Source organism: Ochotona princeps, chromosome 7 (assembly GCF_030435755.1).
Source record: "Ochotona princeps isolate mOchPri1 chromosome 7, mOchPri1.hap1, whole genome shotgun sequence".
Lineage (NCBI taxonomy): Eukaryota > Metazoa > Chordata > Mammalia > Lagomorpha > Ochotonidae > Ochotona > Ochotona princeps.
In genome coordinates this window covers 58,938,064-58,956,438 of record NC_080838.1, presented here as the reverse complement: position 1 = coordinate 58,956,438, position 18,375 = coordinate 58,938,064, and the positions used below count along the sequence as shown (strand labels likewise).

Sequence of the window (18,375 nt, the reverse complement as noted above, 5' to 3'; positions counted from 1 at the left end):
CTCTGTATATCTGACTTTGTAATAAAATAAATAAATCTTTAAAAAATAATAATTATTATTATTTTAAAAATAATAATAATGCTTCAAATGTATAAGTCATCTTGTTTCCTGTTGGTCACAGTGAAGGCAGTTTCAGTCCTTGCTGTTGAGTGCAGGTCCTGAGTCCCTTAGAAGCTCACAGGAGAGTCCTCTGCAGTGACAGAAGGAGTTGGGGACTTCATTCTCAAAAAAGGAGCAAGGCCAAATAAAAGCAGTTTATCTAATTAAGGCATGTTTTAGCTTTGGCAAACTACTTGAAATTTACCTTTTAAAAAGTTTTGCTTATTTGAAGGGCAGAATTCACAGAGAGAGGGAGAGAGAGAGAAATTGTCTGCCTGTTGGTTCACTCCCCAAATGGCTAAAGAGGCAGAATCTGGAACAGTTCGAAGTCAGGAGCTGGGAGCTTCTTGCGGGTCTCCCACATGGGTGACCACATGGAGTGGCAACAGGCAGTGGTTTTACCTGATATGCTACTATACCAACTCCTGAAATTTACTTTCTAAAAGGAAAACAGTACATATCCAAGGTACTTGAAGATGCTTCTGCTAGATATGTGAATCTTAAGGCTGTTTCAAACTGATCAGTACCGGAAGAGGCATTTTAATGGTCTGTAAAGAGTGGTTAGGTCCTAGCAGCCCCTCCATTTTGGAAAGTCTTATATTTCACACCACCTACATAAGGGGTAACTGACACCACGCACCTTTGCTTATCATTGCAATCCAGTAATGTACCCAAGAGAGGAGAATGGTTCTTCACACAATGGGCTTTTGGCTGTTGATTAATCCAAACCACCTTCACATAAGGGAAGGACTTCTAAGTGGACAAGTTTCACCTTTACTCTAATGTGAATGTTTGAAAGTGTTTAAAAGACTTCATTAACATCATAAACAACTCTGAAGAAACACTGTAAGATGATGTTACATGAAGGTTCTAGGTCACATGGCTCATCATGTGGGTCCTTGTTCCATCATCATGTGTTGAACTATCCCTATTACTTGCTGTCACATGAATAGTTGGCCAATGAATCACATTTCAGGTCTTCGTTAAGTGGACTCAGTTCCTGGGACTTGGCATGGCAAGGCTTTCTAATATTGTGAAGATGAAAGTCCGAAAGATCAGCTCCTATGATACCCCTTTCTCTTTGGCTTTGGAAGTCATCATGTCACTCTCCTTCAAAGCTGAACATGTTCTCATGGTCGTCCACTCCCTGGGTCTGCCATTTCTGGGGTGGGAGAAAGGTCACCCCAGCTGAGGGCCGCATGCATCATTCTATCTTTGGTTTCCATGGAATTCCACCTGAGACTTCATTTGTAATTTATGTCATTTTTCAATGTTCCAGGTTTTTGGCTGTAGTGCCATCCCTGACAGATAGTTCCGAGTCTGTGTCCGGACAGCGACCAAACACAAGCGTGGAGCAGGGGTAGGTGGTGTATCTCCTGGAATTACAGCTCAATACTAAATTAGATTGCATCATGTCTGGATAGTGTTATTTAATGTCTGTAATGAGCATTTTCCCTATAGTGGTCATAGAAAAAATGATAAATACTAAAAACAAGAAGAAAGTTTTAGCCTTTTAAACACAAGGATATTGCTGTGTTTATAACTGTTTATACTCCAACTGTAAATTTCTATTCTTCTTCCAGTGTTAATATTTAAAAAGTCCCCCATTATTAAAAAGTTTCTCAAAGTCATAACTTATCTAGTCATTGTATGTATAAAGCATTCATTCTCTTTTAATTTCAAATATTTTATATTTGCCAGGTTTTCTTACCATAATAGAAGAAATGAAATCCTCCTTGTTTTCTTAGGGTAGAGTCCCTTTCATGAATAAATGGTATGAGTTTTAAGGCTTTTAGTATGTAAAACCAACTTGACAGCCATAAAATGTAGAGAACCACAAATGGAAGGATTATAATAAGCTTCTATTATTGGTTGGTTGGTTTCAGTACATAATTTTTAGTTTTATATGTAAATTTTTAAAATTATATTCCTTATATGAATGCTTAATTTTTAAATGCATACCTTAATTGCTGATATGTTTGTTAGCCATTTTAAGCCATTATTTGTAAACTATCTCTATTCTTTGCCCACCTCCCCTTTAACTGTTAAAATCAATTTGTACAGAATGTTTCTGAAATGAGGATTATTGCTTGTCATAATTGTTGCAAATTACCCAGTTTTCCTTCTAGTTATGTTTCTTCATTTTCAAATTTAAACTTCTATTTTATAATGTAAGGCTGTTAGAGATTCCTTTGTGTTTTTGACAGCTGCTTTTAAACTTAGAATGTCCCTAACAACCATTTTAAGGATCCTTACACCCAGCTCCATTCACTCGCACGAAGTACCATTTCCAATCACTCCGCATCCCATTGTCATCTGGTGGAAGAGAAGGGGTGTCATTGGCCTACAAGTCAATGATTATACAAATCTACTGACGATTCTGTACTTTGAAACTAAATTTTGATTCCGGTCTGTGTGCATTTAAATAATTTTTGTGGATTTCTGTGTAAGTTACTGTTCTTCTTCTTTTAGAGATTTATTTTTTGAAATGCAGATTTACTGAGAAAAGCAACCAAAAGCTTAGCAAATGGAAATACTAAATATATTTGTTTGTCAGTCTCAGAAATGTGTTCTGTTCCTAACAATTTATATTATTGTTAACATAGTTATAGGAGATCAGAAGTTTGCTTAAAGCTCGTTCAGCTTTTTTCTACTTCTGAGCAAACTGCCGCTTCCTTCACCTGCTCAGATGATCCTTACTCCCTGTTTCACTGTTTTGCTATTTTCTACACTGGATTATCAATTCTTGAAAATCTCCTAAAAGCGCGGAGTCAAGAAACAGTTTTTCTCAGTTGTCTGCTGCCTTACAGCACTTAGGAGTGATCATAACGATTGCTCTGGGAGAGTCGAAAGTTTATCTGGAAGTGGAGGCATTTTTATTGAGCTGGATGTGTCTGTGACCCAAGGTTCACAAATATGTTGATTTCCTTTAAGAAAAATAAACAATCAAATATTTTCCTCCTAATTCCATGACCAGTAACTGATTATTCACATTAGCAGTTTAAAAAAAAAAGCGGTTAAATCTTAACTAAGAGTTTATAATAATAAAGGCTATTTTTTATCCAAAAAAAGTAATTTGTAGTTTTCAAATAATATGAACAGTATCTCTTTTGTCATAAAGTATTTATATTTTTCACTCAATTATTTAGTGTATCTTGTAGAAGCTGAACTTTGTACAAACTATATAGATAATATTGTGTGTTTCATTTATTCCAGTTAAATGTCTTTGGATCTCTACATACATAAGGGATTAGGGCAATAAAAGGTTGGATTAGGCCAGTTCTCTGAGACTATTCTGGAAAAATAGTCTCAGTTACAGAGATCCCCTCTGTCATCCCAAAAGATGTGGGGATTTCTTCCAGTTCCACAATGAACATCAGCTGCACATCCTTTAATCCAATTCCTTTCTGACACACTACCTGGAGACAGTGAGATTCCACAGGCTGAGTGTTCAGACAGAGAGGACTGCCCCACTTCAGATACTAATCAAGGCCAGGCCGCCCCGGAACTTCTGACTGACTAGCTACACACTGACATCCATACAGTTCCCCTTAAGGTTTGATTAAGATGATAACATGGCTTGCAGAACTCAAAGAAACACAGACATTATTATGTTCATATAGACGGCCTTTTAAAGGATGCCAATCAACATGTAGAAGTGATCGTCTTAGGTGAGATTTAGAAGGGTCCTGAGGGCAGAAGCTTCTGTCTCGTGGAGTTGGGCACCGGCACCCTCCAGTGCCCTTGATGAGTTCTTCATTCCTGTGAGCCTCTGCATGTTCAGCTGTGGAGAGGTTCCCTGATCCCTGACCTCTTGGGTTTCTGTAGAAACTTCATTGTATAAACATGATTGAAACTGCAGTGTGCTAGACCTAAATAGCACGGCCTAATGCCAGTGCATTAGTGAGAAAACCAACAAGGCTCTTGTTGGCCTCTGCGCATAGCATTTCTTCCTCCTGGGTGTGGGGCAGGACCACTTCTGAAATGGGGATTTTAGGATTTTATATCAGACAAGGTGGGTCAGAGACCTTGGCTCCCAGCTCCAAGATAAATGGAGAAAGGTTAGCATCTAACTTTAGTTTCTATGGCCCAGCTTGGGAAATAAACATCCTAGTTCCTACGGCCTACCTTGGAGAGAGAAAAGAACAAGTGAAGGGGCAGGACAAGGTCAGAGAAGTAGTTTGCTTTCTGACGCCTAAAGGACCCTGACATTATGACACAAGACTTTGATTTTTATTGCTCTAAAGCTGCCTTAGGGTCAGAGGACAAAAGGGCAAATTTGTTTAGCGAAACACAGTGCCTATTGTTCTAAGCCTTCAGGAAATAACAAGGACTGTGGACTTTGTGAGTCAGCAACCTTGCATTCAAATCAAAATATTCAATCATATGATCCCACATATTTTGGCAACTCTTTTGACTGTGAATCACAGTAAAAATTATGTATCATTTTACATACCAAGACATACAGAGTCACAATTACCAATATAAAACTCACAGAAGATATATTGTTTTGACGTCTTATGATCTTAAGTTCCACCATGTCATATTTCAAAATACCTGATCATAACCCCCCTAAACTGACTTTATGACCTGTCACTAGATTCATTGTAGTTTGAAAAATTACTGGACCAATGAGTTAAGCTTTTCAACTCTGCAGTTGCCCAGAGTGTAAGATGACAAGAGCTGCCATTTACGTTGTTACTTGTTTTTAGGTCCGGGTTGCTGAGCACCTTGGTTGGAGAGAAGTCTGTAACTCAGAGATGGGAGGTAAGCTTAATGAATCTGTCAGTTTCTGTGGTGGGGCTTCCATAGTTACAAGGTAGAAGTGATAAAGTAAGAAGCACTTTCATAATCCAGAAACTATGTACCCTATAGGAAGCATTCTCTTGATGTTCTATTTAGAAACAAAAGTGTTTGGCTGCTCAAAATCTGTTAAAAATAAACTGTCCTCTACCTCATTTTGCATTAAAAAAATGTTTTAAAGTAGGCATAGTAGAAGTAAATGATTGTTCTAAACTGTATGTTATCCTTCCCAAGAGAGGTGAAATCAGCAATTTCCAGTATTTGATGCACTTGAACACCTTGGCTGGCAGGTCATATAACGACCTCATGCAGTATCCTGTCTTCCCCTGGATCCTTGCAGATTACGACTCAGAGGTAAATCTCAAATCATATTGCTTTAAGTGGAACACATTTTCAAAACCAATTGGAACCTGCTGCAATTGCTGAAATCTTTTTTTTTGTATTGTTTTGTGGTTTATTATTCTCCCTGCTGGCACTGGCATTTTTTCCAGATTAAGAAATGTTTTCTTTGATATGTATAAAAAATGTTTAGTTGATTCACCCACTTATTGGTTATTGGAAATGAATTCATAATGTCTATTCGATTTCCTTAAGTGCTAAATAATTTGCATCCGTTGGTGGATGTAGAACTTGTCAGTGTGGTCTGAATTATTCGCTAAAAAAAAAAAAAAAGAGATGAATGCTGTGCAACATATTCCTGAGTTTTTGTTACTGTTCCAAGAAGCCTTGGCAAAAGATGGCTTGACTCACAGGATGGCTTTTCCCCTGCCTCCTGTCTGGTAGCAGTCTTCTAGTCACGAAGCAGAGAGCCTTCCTCCTGGATAAACAAATTCAGCTTAATCTTAATCTTAAATTCTGCTTAATCTTAAAATTCAGAAATCCACGGGACTTTCTCATCCACTAGAATCAGAACTGCTTGGATTGTGACAGGTTTCAACTTTGACATATAGGAAGAAAGAGAAATCATCTGTCCTCAGAACATGTTAGTCTAAGGGACAGTGGAGATCCACCCTGCATGGCTGAGTATATGCGAGCACATGGGATGTGTGGCTTAGCATGTGGAGCTAACATACACTAATGCACATTTAGGTTAATGAGTAATATGGGTGAAAACATGAGAGCAAGTCAAGTGTGATGTTTCATAGACTGAGAACACTTTCCCTTTCAGTCAATAAAGGAAGTTCAGAAGAGAAGGGCAGATTTAGAGAGGTAAAAGGTCAACAAAGAATGTAGTTTCTTGAGGAGATGGGGAATTGTGTCAAACTGTTTTTAAACATTCTGTTACAGGATCGTCACAAATCCCATTACTGAGCCTTGGGGTCTCTCCTTGATTGTATAGCGCCCATCTCAGGAGATGGCACCAGCACCTGTACCGTCAGGGGCTAGGCGTGAGGGACACTTTGAGGTCTGTGTGTTCAGGGATATGACAGTCGAGTTGGGTCACACAAGTAGAACCATCATCAACTGTGGGAGACAGTACCACGATACACAGCTGTTGCCCTCCTCTGGTCATGGCTAAGGCATGTCCATGTGTCCTCCCATGTGAAGGGTATTTCCAGCATCTTTTGTTTATCTTCATCAACACCGTTGGTGTCTCTTTCCAGCCCTTTATATCTGTCACTGGACCACTACTGCAGCAGCCTCCTACCCTTCTCCCTGCCTTCCTCCGGTCTTGCCTTCGTTCACCCTAGCCTACTTAATAGAGCCAGCTCAAAAAGCACGAATCTGATTGAACCAACCCATTTAGAAATTAAAAATCATCAATTTGGCAACCTCTTCAATTCAGTTACTCCCCCCAGAGATCCCTCATATACTCCCAGTACTGCCAGCCTGGAATAACCCATTTCCTCTTTCCTGCCTCAGGGGCTTTTTCCATGTGTTCCAGCTTGCCTGGGATTCACCCCATTGCCCTCCATGCCCACTCCATTGCCTGTTAATTCACCAGGCTGACTCCGTTTAGCTCTTCAGGACATTCTCACTTCACCTTTGTGGTGGCAAGCCTTCTGTTTCTCTCCTCTTTCCTGTTCTGATGTTGCCCTGTAGCTACACATCATAGGGCTTCCCTGTGCCCTATCCACCCTGTATCATGGTGGTGTTTGATAGCAAGATGTGGTCATTCTGTTTGGCCCAACTCGATTATAAGATCCTTGAGCACAAATTTACAAATACCCCTGTATTATTTCTAACTCCTAAAATAAGTGGTCCTTACCATGCTTTCATGTTTGTTGAATTTTAAAAAAAATGGTATATGAAGTACTTTGCATCTAGACTTTGAGAAGCCATGCATACTAACTTATGACATATAAATATGCACAAATCAAATGTCTGCCTTGTACTCACTTCAAATTTCTACCTTTAAAACCCGGAGGGAGTAAATTACGGATCCCTTTTAAACACATAAGTAGGCCAGCTACAGATGAGCTTTTAAACTAATCTCTGGTCTGTAGAATCTATTTCACTTGGAAACCACTTGATCCGTTTTGATATTGTCTTCCAGGAGTGAGTGAATTACTAAGTGCCCTAGTTTATATCACTTCCAAATCACCTCTAAGAAGCTGCAGAAGTGAAGTTGGAGGGAAGCAGGGGTGGGGCTGTCACTGAAACCAGATTTGATCCTGTGGTTATGTGGGTGATGATAATGGATAATAGTGAATTGGAGCTTTAGTATCCTCAGACTCCTGCTGTGCCCTTGCCGAGGTGTGAAAGCACTTTTCCACTCCTCATTTGTGAACCCAGACCTGGGTGCCCTCCCAAAGCATTTCCTGAGCTGCCATGTGCCTGTCTGCAAAGCAGAGACCAACAGCAGGTCTGTGGCCTTGCACTGTCGTCCGGGACTCATGCTTTGGACGTAGAGATCCGACTTATCTCTGAATTGTCATTCCTCGCCAAGGTCAGTGTGTCCACACTGATAAGCCAGGAGGGCGAATAGTAACATGGAAATGGATTTTTCTTGATATTCTAGGAGGTGGATCTTACTAATCCCAAGACATTTAGAAACCTGGCTAAGCCGATGGGAGCACAGACAGATGAACGATTAGCCCAGTATAAGAAACGCTACAAGGACTGGGAGGATCCTAACGGTAAGCATTCTCCTCTGTCCCTGGACTTTGTAACTAAGGTTTTAAAGTGACGCTCTGGCTAGTGCCCTGGCTTCCTGATAGCACCCTTCACTTTGCTTATGTATGGTTTCATCTATAAATGTGACATAGACACAGAGATTAACAGGAAAGAAACTCGAATTTTCCACGCCAACTGTGGTCATACTTAGAAGGTGTCTTTAGGTAACTTTCTAGAGTTCTGGCAGGAATCCGTCTGTATACTTTAGGATGGAAACTCGCCAGCATAGTCTGCTCCTGTCGCTGATTCTATTAGATTTCGTCCAGGGATTACGTTTTGGGTTTGGCTCCCTTTTAGTATTACTGAGATTCTTTCTTAGGAATCCTTGTGCATTATAAATAGAATGTATGTACTTGCTTTGTTACATTCAGTAGTTTTGTGTTTTTTCTATAAACAGGCAAAATAAAAATGCAGGAGATGGGGGGAAAAAAGCAACAACCTATGCCTAAGCCTGTTAGCACTCTTTTTCTCTCTCTCTTTCTCTCTGTTTGTCAAGTAGAATATATAATAAAAATACATCAAATTGCATGATATTCATAGGCAGTAATTTAGTTATGAGGAACCAGGGCCCAATAAAAAGTAGTTGTAGTTCTGTGCTGTCTAGGGTTATGAGCCTCAAAGCTTGAAATGGCAGCAGTGCTCAGCTTTGGGGAAAGGCCACTAAATTATACTGTTTCAGATACAGTGAGGGACAGTGTTGTCATCATGAAGCAACCCTGCCCCGAATGGCAGCACCAACTACGTAGTGTCAGTTTTCACATATGCTAACATTTCCAGACTTACTTTTTTACTTTTCCTTTCTCATTTTCAATCACCACTTAATGTTCTTAATCAGGAGAAACTCCGGCCTACCACTACGGGACCCACTACTCATCTGCAATGATTGTGGCCTCATACCTTGTAAGGATGGAGCCTTTCACCCAGATATTCCTGAGGCTACAGGTAAAGCTTGCAGCTTGGCGTATTTCCATTCTACTCAAGCCTACTTGGTGTTTGAAATTGACACTTCTTCTTTTCATGCCTTTATCTTACTGTACAAGAAGTCCCATGTGTTTGAATGACAGTGTGGTTAAACAATTAAAATGAAATTTTAGGAACTAAGATTGATGAATAAAGCAGAATTCATTTAGAATAAACAAATGCCAGGGGCCCATTGTCAAGTAAGTATATAGCAGAAATTTTTCTACCCAGATATGGGAAATTCAGCCCCAACTGGTTGAATTTAACAAATGTGTTCTTACAATGAGTATACAGTCTAGCTTATTTGCTGTCTCTGCTGTTATTATTATTTTTTACACATTTTCCTCCAATTGTTTATCAGGTATTTGCTGAATGTTTACTGTGTGACAAGCACTGTTAACATGGGAGCAAATCAGTGAATAAACTTTTTCCTTGTAGAACTTAACACATTTGAGTGGGAGGAGTGAGCCAAACATAAGTAAATGAGTAAATCATGAAGTGTGTTGAAATGTGAAGGAAGTTATCAGGAAACTCTAGATCAAGGGAAGGGAGCTAGGAAGTGAGGGAGGAAGAGCAGGGCACTTTCCAGAGCGTGGACAGAGGGGGCTGCTCCGCACGGTGTTCTCATGGAGTCCAGGGCTGCGATAGGACCCGAGGCAGCCCTGTGCCTCAGGTGGGAAGAACACCAGCATGACCGACGCGTCCGGAATAGGATGAGCAACGGGGAAGGTCCTAGGAGAGGAGCTCAGAAAGCAAATAGGCTTCAGCAGCCACTGGGTGGGCTTTGGCGTTTTGCCACCTTGAGCATCATATGATTAATGTACCATATTCACTTACGATGTAACATAGGAAGCTTGCTTTAAAGCTATATCAATAAGAAATGACTTTTCGTTTTACATTTGTTGGATAAGGCTAGTTTTCTGATAAGTTTTCCAAATTTTTCACTAAACTGTCATTGATAAAAGAATTTGAATGTCACAGTTATGTGTAAATTTGATAAACATACACCTACATATATATATACACTTGAATCTGTCCAACAATAAATGGTTTAAATTAGCGTATACTCTTTGGAGTGAATCATCAAACCGTGGAAGAACTATAGTATTCCTCTTTTCCTAAAAACCAATGTTTTTAAATGACTTTTTGAGATCTTTACATTTGGATTCCATTTATATTATAAAACAAAGACATTGAGCACCCTTTGAAAGAGTATTCCGAAGAGAATTAGACTTTGTTTTTGTGATTACCCAGAAGTTTACTTATTAACACAGGATCACAGGAAATCGAAACGTCGCCCAACATGTTTGAGGGTTTTTCCTCCTTGCACTTGGCAGAAGCTGTGCATTGTGAATGGTGTTCTGACAGGCAGATGCCTTCTCATTCTGCCCACAGGGTGGCCACTTCGACCTGGCAGACCGGATGTTTCACAGCGTGCGAGAGGCCTGGTATTCTGCATCCAAGCACAACATGGCAGACGTCAAAGAACTTATCCCAGAGTTTTTTTACTTACCAGAATTCCTGTTCAATTCCAACAACTTTGATCTGGGTACGTAGAACCATGACAGTATCATGTCATGTTAGCCAAGAAAAGATTACTAGAAATAAATCATTTTTCTGGGAATTGTCCATAGTGCCCATTAACAACAAAAAACTTATAGTTTGGGTTGTTTTTGCTTACTCTGAAGTGTTTGTATATTTAAACATTACTTTAAAAAAAAGAAGAAACTTACACCTCAAAGATCTGATTCGAACTTTGAGTCTGGATTGCATCATTTGATCAGAATTTTGTTGTTCAGATGAAAACAAAGGTGAAGTGAAGATTTATGTGACAGTTATTCCTATTGACACATCGATAGCCAAGAACAGTTTATCCAACTGCTGGTTTTTGTAAAATCTTGTAAGTTGCCCCAGGTATTCTCAATATGTATGCTAGCATGTTTTAAAATTAGAGGTTCAGGGTCCAGCGGCGTGGCCTAGCGGCTAAAGTCCTCGCCTTGAAAGCCCCGGGATCCCATATGGGCGCCGGTTCTAATCCCGGCAGCTCCACTTCCCATCCAGCTCCCTGCTTGTGGCCTGGGAAAGCAGTTGAGGACGGCCCAATGCATTGGGACCCTGCACCCGCGTGGGAGACCCGGAAGAGGTTCCTGGCTCCTGGCTTCGGATTGGCGCAGCACCGGCCCGTTGCGGCTCACTTGGGGAGTGAAACATCGGATGGAAGATCTTCCTCTCTGTTTCTCCTCCTCTGTGTATATCTGACTTTCCAATAACAATAAAATCTTTAAAAAAAAAAAATTAGAGGTTCAGATAACTAAATAGATTCTTTCTTTTTATTCTGTTATGGTCCTATTTTATAAAACTAAATCAATATTTATGTAAAGGAAAGAATTTCACTAGCAGTGTTTTTATACTATGGCAGTTAGAGGAAGTAGATTTGACTTTGGCTACAGTTTCTTGGAACATGATTTGCTGATCTGTGCTTTTGAATATTTCTATTGAAGCATAGCTACTCTCTGTAATTTCTGCTTTAGAATATTATTGTCGGGAATTTTTAGGCTTTTAATAGCCTGCATTTCAGCCCTATCTTAAAAAGAGTTCAATGCACAGTTACCTACACTGAAACCTCTAAATTTGCATTAATAGAAAATTCAGAGAAATAGTCTTATCCTGTACATTTACATGGTTTTTTATTTAAAATCTTTCAAAAATAATATCTATTTGATTATCTACCAATATCCCTCACTATTAAATAGAATTCACTGGGAGATACAATAAACACATCTCTCTCAACAGCCCTAAAGAAGCCCTTATGACCTCTCTTTAATAAAATAAATGATTCATAAGTGATATCAGTAAACACATACTATGGCATTTTGATATGGGGACACAAATAGCATTTCCTTATATTCACTTTTACCCCACTGTGACAAGTGCTGCCTTCTTCCGTAAGGTCACCAGTTTCCAAGAGACAGATATGGAGAAGTACAGAAAGAGAGCAAAAATACTACCTCATGGTCAAGATCATCTCCAGATTTACCCAATCTGTTCTTTAAATAAGGGACTAAAGGAGGCATCCTAAATCAGGCTCACGTTCAAAACAGTTATCTTACCTCCTTGAAATCACATGCTTTCAAAAACTCTGTTTGCATATAAAGGATAGGAATCATAAAAAAAAAAAAAACCATGAAGCCATAAACAACGTAGAGCCTGAGTCTTTGTGATTTTGACTTTGGAAGTATGTCCTTTGACATAACTTCCCAAAGCTCACGCTACGACAGCAAAAGGTAGAAAGGACATCAACAGAGCCGAAAGCCTCTGCGTAGAAAGGCTCTCGTATGGAAAGTTAAAATAGCTTACAGAACGGAAGAAGTGCAAATGATATATTAAGGATCTAGCACACAGAATAAAAACAGCTGTTGGAACTCAACAACAAAACAAGCAACAACCAGTTGAGAAGTAGGCAAAGGACTTAAATAGACACCTCTCCAAAGAAGTTAGACAATGGCCAGCGATGTTCAGCATTAGAGGAATACAACTCAGAACCAAAGAGAGCTACCGTTTCACACCCAAAATGATGACTGGCAGCAGGAGGGTGCAGGACACAGAAAATAAACAGGGAGGTGGAAAAGTTAGAACTTCCTTATGTTGCTGGATTGCTGATGACAGTGTAGAGAGATTCAGTAGCTTGGCATTCTTCAGAAAGCTGAACATACATAATTCCCATAATGCATAGCAGCTCCATCCTGAAGCATCTGGAGTTACACACACAAGCCCATTCACAGCAGCATCCCTCATAGTCACCAAATAGTGGAAACAGCCTCAGTGTCCATCAAACGTTGAATTGTGGTGTGTACATGTAATGAACTATTCAGCTAGAAGAAGGGATACGGAGTACTGATAAATGTTCCATGAGGATGAGCCTTGAAAACCTTCTGCTAAGGGACAGAAGTCTACTGACAGAAAGTCATGTCATGCTTGTTTCCTTCATAGAAATAACCAGAACAGGACGGTGGTTACCAGGTCTAGGAGAGAGGAATCTGGAGCAGCTGCCTCAGTGATGCAAGGTTTCTGTTTAGGCACTGCAAAGTCCTTGGGATGACATGGGGAGGATGTTTCTGCATAGCATTTTGACGTGGTAAATGACACTCAGTTGTTCACTTTAAAATAGTTGATTTTGTGATAGTTGATTTGTTTAGTGAAATGTAAATTTCACTTCAATAGAAAAGAAAAAGAACAAAGCCAAGACACTATTTGAAAAGCTATTGAATGGTATAAAAGGAAGAACACGTGGGTAGGAGATGCTGAGTATCCTAGGTTCTTCTCGCTCTGCCTTCCTCGCTGCCGTGGAGAGGAGCAGCAGGATCAGACCAAGACTTCTGGACAAGTCTGTGTGCTCTTACCTTTTTTTCTTTTTAAGATTTATTTCTTTTTATTGCAAAGTCAGATATACAGAGAGGAGAGACAGAGAGGAAGATCCATTGATTCACTCCCCAACTAGCCACAATGGCCAGAGCTGCACTAATCTGAAGCCAAGAGCCCAGAGCCTCTACCAGATCTCCCACACGGGTGCAGGGTCCCAAGGCGTTGGGCCGCCCTCGACTGCTTTCCCATGCCACAAGCAGGGAGCTGGATGGGAAGCAGGGCCACCAGGATTAGAACCAGCACCCAGTGGGATCCTGGCACATGCAAGATGAGAACTTTAGCCACTAGGCTACCACTCTGGGCCCACTGTTATCTATCTTTAAATTGCAGATGCCACTAATAAAAGTATAGCACAAAATATTCAGGAATTGCAGCAAAATGTCAAAAAGTAGTTTCTACACTAAGTATCCTAGTGATAATTACCTGCTTTTTATCATCCAGAAGTCACCCTACAGATCATTTCAGGGGGATGGAAGCGAGTTGAGGATGGTGCAGGGGAAACAGTGTTTTAATTTGATTTTTGTTTTGTTTTAAGTCATTTTCCAACCTATTCAAGACATTCCCCTAGCAGTAAACTGACTTGTATGTTTCTCAATGATAACGGGACAAGACTTGTTTCTAAAGGAAATATTTTTATTGGCTTTCACTTGGAGTTGACATGGTGCTCTAAAATTTGAACAACTGCACAGCTCTGGGAAAAATTCAGATATTACTGTTTATTTAACCTACTGCTATTAAGCCAGTGTGTCAATAGTAATGTTTAGAAAATCACTTGTTACAATGATAATCTGATTTGCACCTATGAAACATAGCTTAGTAAGCTGAAATTTTTTTTTAATATGAAAAAGAATCTGTTTTCTTAGCTGCCAATTTCATGTTATACATTTTGTTATGGGTAGATTTTATAGCAATTATTTCCTTATTGTTTGAAGCATGATCTGGCTATGCCTTAAAAATAAGCATTCATGTAGAACAAAAGTTATTTCTATGCTTTTGATTGCAATATTGTGTTCTTGCTCCTGCCAGATAACCCCGTAATCTACCCAAATGCTTTTTTCTGTTAAATGATGCAGTAACAACAAAAAATTACATTGTATCAAATTCATTTTTTAAGTGTATTCATTTATTTTATTTGGAAGGTACAGTGGCAAAGACAAAGAGAGGTGTCTTCTGTTACCTGATTCTTTCCCCAAATGCCTGTAGCAGCTGGGGCTGGGCCAGAAGTCCAGCTGGGCCTCCCACAGGGCAGCATTGCAAAGACCCAACCCTTTAGCCATCATCTGCTGCCTCCCAGGGTTAGTCAGCGGGAGCCAAAGCAGAATTGGACGTGGCATTCAATCCCTGGCATCCAGTATGGGATGTGGGCACACCCCGTGGACGCATACCCTGTAATACCATCACATTCACCCCAAATGTTACCTTTCTAAATGAGAATCCTTATTGCCAAACACGTATCAGCAACGCAGGTGATCTCTCAGGGTCCGTTTTAGTGGTCAATTTTTCTAGTTCTAGTAATAAATCTACCTATTTCTGTCACTATTATCCTCTTCTTTCTTTCATTGTTTTTTATTGATCCAATTTCATAGGCTGTAAGCAAAATGGCACTAAGCTGGGAGATGTCATCCTTCCACCCTGGGCCAAAGGGGATCCACGAGAATTCATCAGAGTCCACCGCGAGGTAATGGGGGTGCACTTGGGTGTCAGTTGGCCACAGCAAGGAGCTGACACCATCCTTACGGATGTTTCTGTGCATTTGTGTTGGTCACTAGTCAGGTTGCTTCTGCTTTGTCCACATGTACTGAGCCTCTGTTGGTTGATTTCCCCCTGCCTTGCAGGCTTTGGAGTGTGACTATGTGAGTGCCCACCTCCACGAGTGGATTGACTTGATCTTTGGCTATAAACAGCAAGGTCCTGCTGCAGTAGAAGCCGTCAATGTCTTCCATCATCTCTTCTACGAGGGCCAAGTGGATATCTATAATATCAACGACCCGCTGAAGGAGACAGCCACCATCGGGTTCATTAATAACTTTGGTCAGATCCCAAAACAGGTGCGGGTGCCTTGCTCTTCCATTAGGGGAACTCAGTTTTGTTTAAATGCTGTCATTTTTCTCCAAATGGCAGGTGACCATGATGTAGTATGTGTGCTTTGACTAACTGGATTAAGAACATTATATGCCACCCATTAGCTTCAATAGATTCCTGGATCATGGCTTTCTCCTCTCTTCTTCAGTCCAGATAAGATAAGTTCTGCTGTTTAAAGAGAGCTCTCTCATAGACTAGAGCAGGGTGTGTTTACAACACCATGAAAGGGGATTTGCAGGCCAGAGTGTGCACAGAAACGTGGCGTCTGCCCTGAGATCAGGAGACAGATATTGCTGATTTCAGGCAGGGAAATGGCACGGTCATAGTTAAACTTTCAAAGTTCATTTCTACGTCAATGCCTATCTTTCTCTCAGCCTCTCTCTCACACACATCACATACATACCACCTATACAAAAAATGTAAGCATAAAATTAGGGCACAAGACCAATTAGGAAGCTGCTGTAGTGCCTCAGTGAACAGCTGATAATGCCTGCAGCTAGACTCTCCGCATGGCGGTGGTTCATTGCTATGCTGCGAGGCCACATGCTGTCATCATCATGGCCATCTAGAAAAGTACAGGAGCTCAGGCTGTCAGCACTCATGTGCCAGAGATGCTTGGGCTCATGTGCAGCGATGAACAAAGCGTCAATAGGAGACTTCATCCCCAGGCACAGGCGTGGCAGGAGGGTAGCATGCCCCGGGAGTTAACTGCTGCACAGCTGCCACAGGCTCAACTGCTCAAACCACTCACTTTCATTAAAGGCTACTGACTCTACACCCTGACTGTATACATCTATATAGATATAATAGAAAACAATTTATTTGTAATTTTAAATTATCATTATAACCACGTCTGAGGTAGAAAAATCTAACGGGAACTTGAAGCGGAATGTAAAACGAAGAGACGTATTTTAAATATCTGTGAATCTTCTAGAACATTCCAGGAAAAGAGAGTAGAGACTCCTAATGTACAAACAGTTGAACTTACCTTCTTTACAAAGAGAGAAAGAAAAATCTTCTATCTGCTAGTTCACTCCTCAGATAGCCACAGTGGCCAGCACTGGGCCAGGATGAAAACAGGAGCTCATCTAGGAGTGCCCTGTGGGTGGCATAGTCCCCAGGTATGTGGGCCACCTTCTGCCACTTTTCCCAAGCCATTAGCAAAGAGCTGAGACAGAAACCAGTATGGTATACCAGTGCTGCAGCTCGTGACTTTACGCGCTATGCCACCACACTGGCTCCTGACTCAGCATTTTCTGTTGCTGATTCAAGTGTCTCTCCTCAAATGCCTTTTGTTATGTTTACCAACTCTGAGGAGCCCAAGGAAACACAGGGCACAACAGTGGGTCTTTACATGTGAAAAGGCTTTGGTAAACACTAGGACTGCCCAAAACCCTACCCTCACCGTGCATCCTGGGAAGAGAGGAAATGAAGTTCCTCTTGTTGATCAACTCCACTCACAGGTGAAGAGTCTTCGTTCAACCTTCCTTTCTGTTGAGGGGTGCAGAGCAGAAGCTGTGTTTCATAGCCTGTGTAGGAACATTCTGAACAAAAAGGCCAAGACACAGTCGCTGTGCCGCCTTGGAGTTAAGTGACCAGTGGTCTGGAAGATACAGTTCGAATGCCAGTTTATTTCTAGGACATGCCATCAAGTGTAGAGGAGCACTCTCAGAGAGAACCGTCTAGTGAAGATAGGTTTTGTGATCACTGTATCCATGTGTTCTCCAGTCAGTGGTGATTCCCAAACATGTTTTAAAATGTGTATATACTTTTTCACAGCTTTGCAGTCTCATGTCATTATTTACATTTGCAGAAGATAGCAGAGCCCTGATATGTGACCCTGTGGAGAGCTCAAGTTGTAACCAAATGTTAACCAGTGGGGAGCCTAGCATGTGCGCAAGTCCACAGGGCAGGTGTTCTGTTTCTTCCCCCAGGAACTCACAATATCTAAATCACAAAGTGTGATCTCATTTCATCTCGGGTTGCTCGGATGTTCTCCTCAAATGCTATTTATTTGTTATTTTTTTTTATTAAAAACCAGGCCTGTTTGGAAAGGCTGTTAATATTTAAAAAATATTACCTTACCCATTGTTTTCAGTCCTATAAAAACAATGAGATGCCGAAGATTTTTTTTACTTTTTCCATTACAACATCACAATTCAAAAGGGGAAAAAAAGTAAGAATGTTTCTGCTTTCAGCAAATTAGCAAAACTAAGAATGCTGCTGAGTCCCTCAGCACAAGGCCACGCTGAGGCCCAGGACCGTCCAACTGTCCAGCTGTGTCACTGGAGAAACCTGGACATCTTGTGCAGTTGGGTTTTTCTCCAGTTTGTTTGGTCAACTTTGAAGCATCACTCAAAAAGAAAACAAACAAACAACAACAACAAAAAAACAAGTTGTCTGTCTTCCCTAAAATCTGAACTAAGGATAATATGGTGCCTGATGTTATTGTGAAATCAGAACATGATGTCTAGCATAAACCAGGGCTTATCTTTCTTTATCACACCAGTTATTTAAAAAGCCTCATCCACCCAAGCGAGTGAGGAGTCGGCTCAATGGGGACAATGCAGGGATGTCCGTCCCACCCGGCGCTACAAGTGACAAGATCTTCTTCCATCATCTAGACAACCTAAGGCCTTCCCTGACACCTGTGAAAGGTAAAGTCTTAGGAAATAAACATTGACTCATGAACTCATGGCAATATTTCATTACCCTAGACTGGCAATAATAAATTTGCTTTTCTGCAGTGGTGGAATATGTAACATGCTGTGTAGCATTTGTTAAATCACTAAAGATTTGTTGGTATTTAGATTTTTTTTTCTTGTTTTCTTTGGGGGATGGGAGCTGTTGGGTTTTGCATCAAAAAGAACCAAATAGGAATTTCCCTCCAAT

At 40.6% G+C, this 18,375-nt stretch overlaps 1 protein-coding gene across 6 annotated transcripts in view; it reads left to right on the top strand.

Annotated features, from left to right (window-relative positions):
- WDFY3 (WD repeat and FYVE domain containing 3) overlaps positions 1–18,375 on the top strand; it is a 210,556-nt gene that overhangs the window by 173,966 nt on the left and 18,215 nt on the right. For all 6 annotated transcript variants that reach the window (XM_058667081.1, XM_058667078.1, XM_058667080.1 and 3 more), the window contains 9 exons: positions 1,379–1,459; positions 4,812–4,866; positions 5,137–5,256; positions 7,865–7,982; positions 8,855–8,961; positions 10,375–10,528; positions 14,988–15,079; positions 15,237–15,449; positions 17,993–18,140. In XM_058667081.1, coding sequence (XP_058523064.1) covers positions 1,379–1,459; positions 4,812–4,866; positions 5,137–5,256; positions 7,865–7,982; positions 8,855–8,961; positions 10,375–10,528; positions 14,988–15,079; positions 15,237–15,449; positions 17,993–18,140 — 1,088 coding nt within the window. The remainder of the gene's footprint in view (positions 1–1,378; positions 1,460–4,811; positions 4,867–5,136; positions 5,257–7,864; positions 7,983–8,854; positions 8,962–10,374; positions 10,529–14,987; positions 15,080–15,236; positions 15,450–17,992; positions 18,141–18,375) is intronic.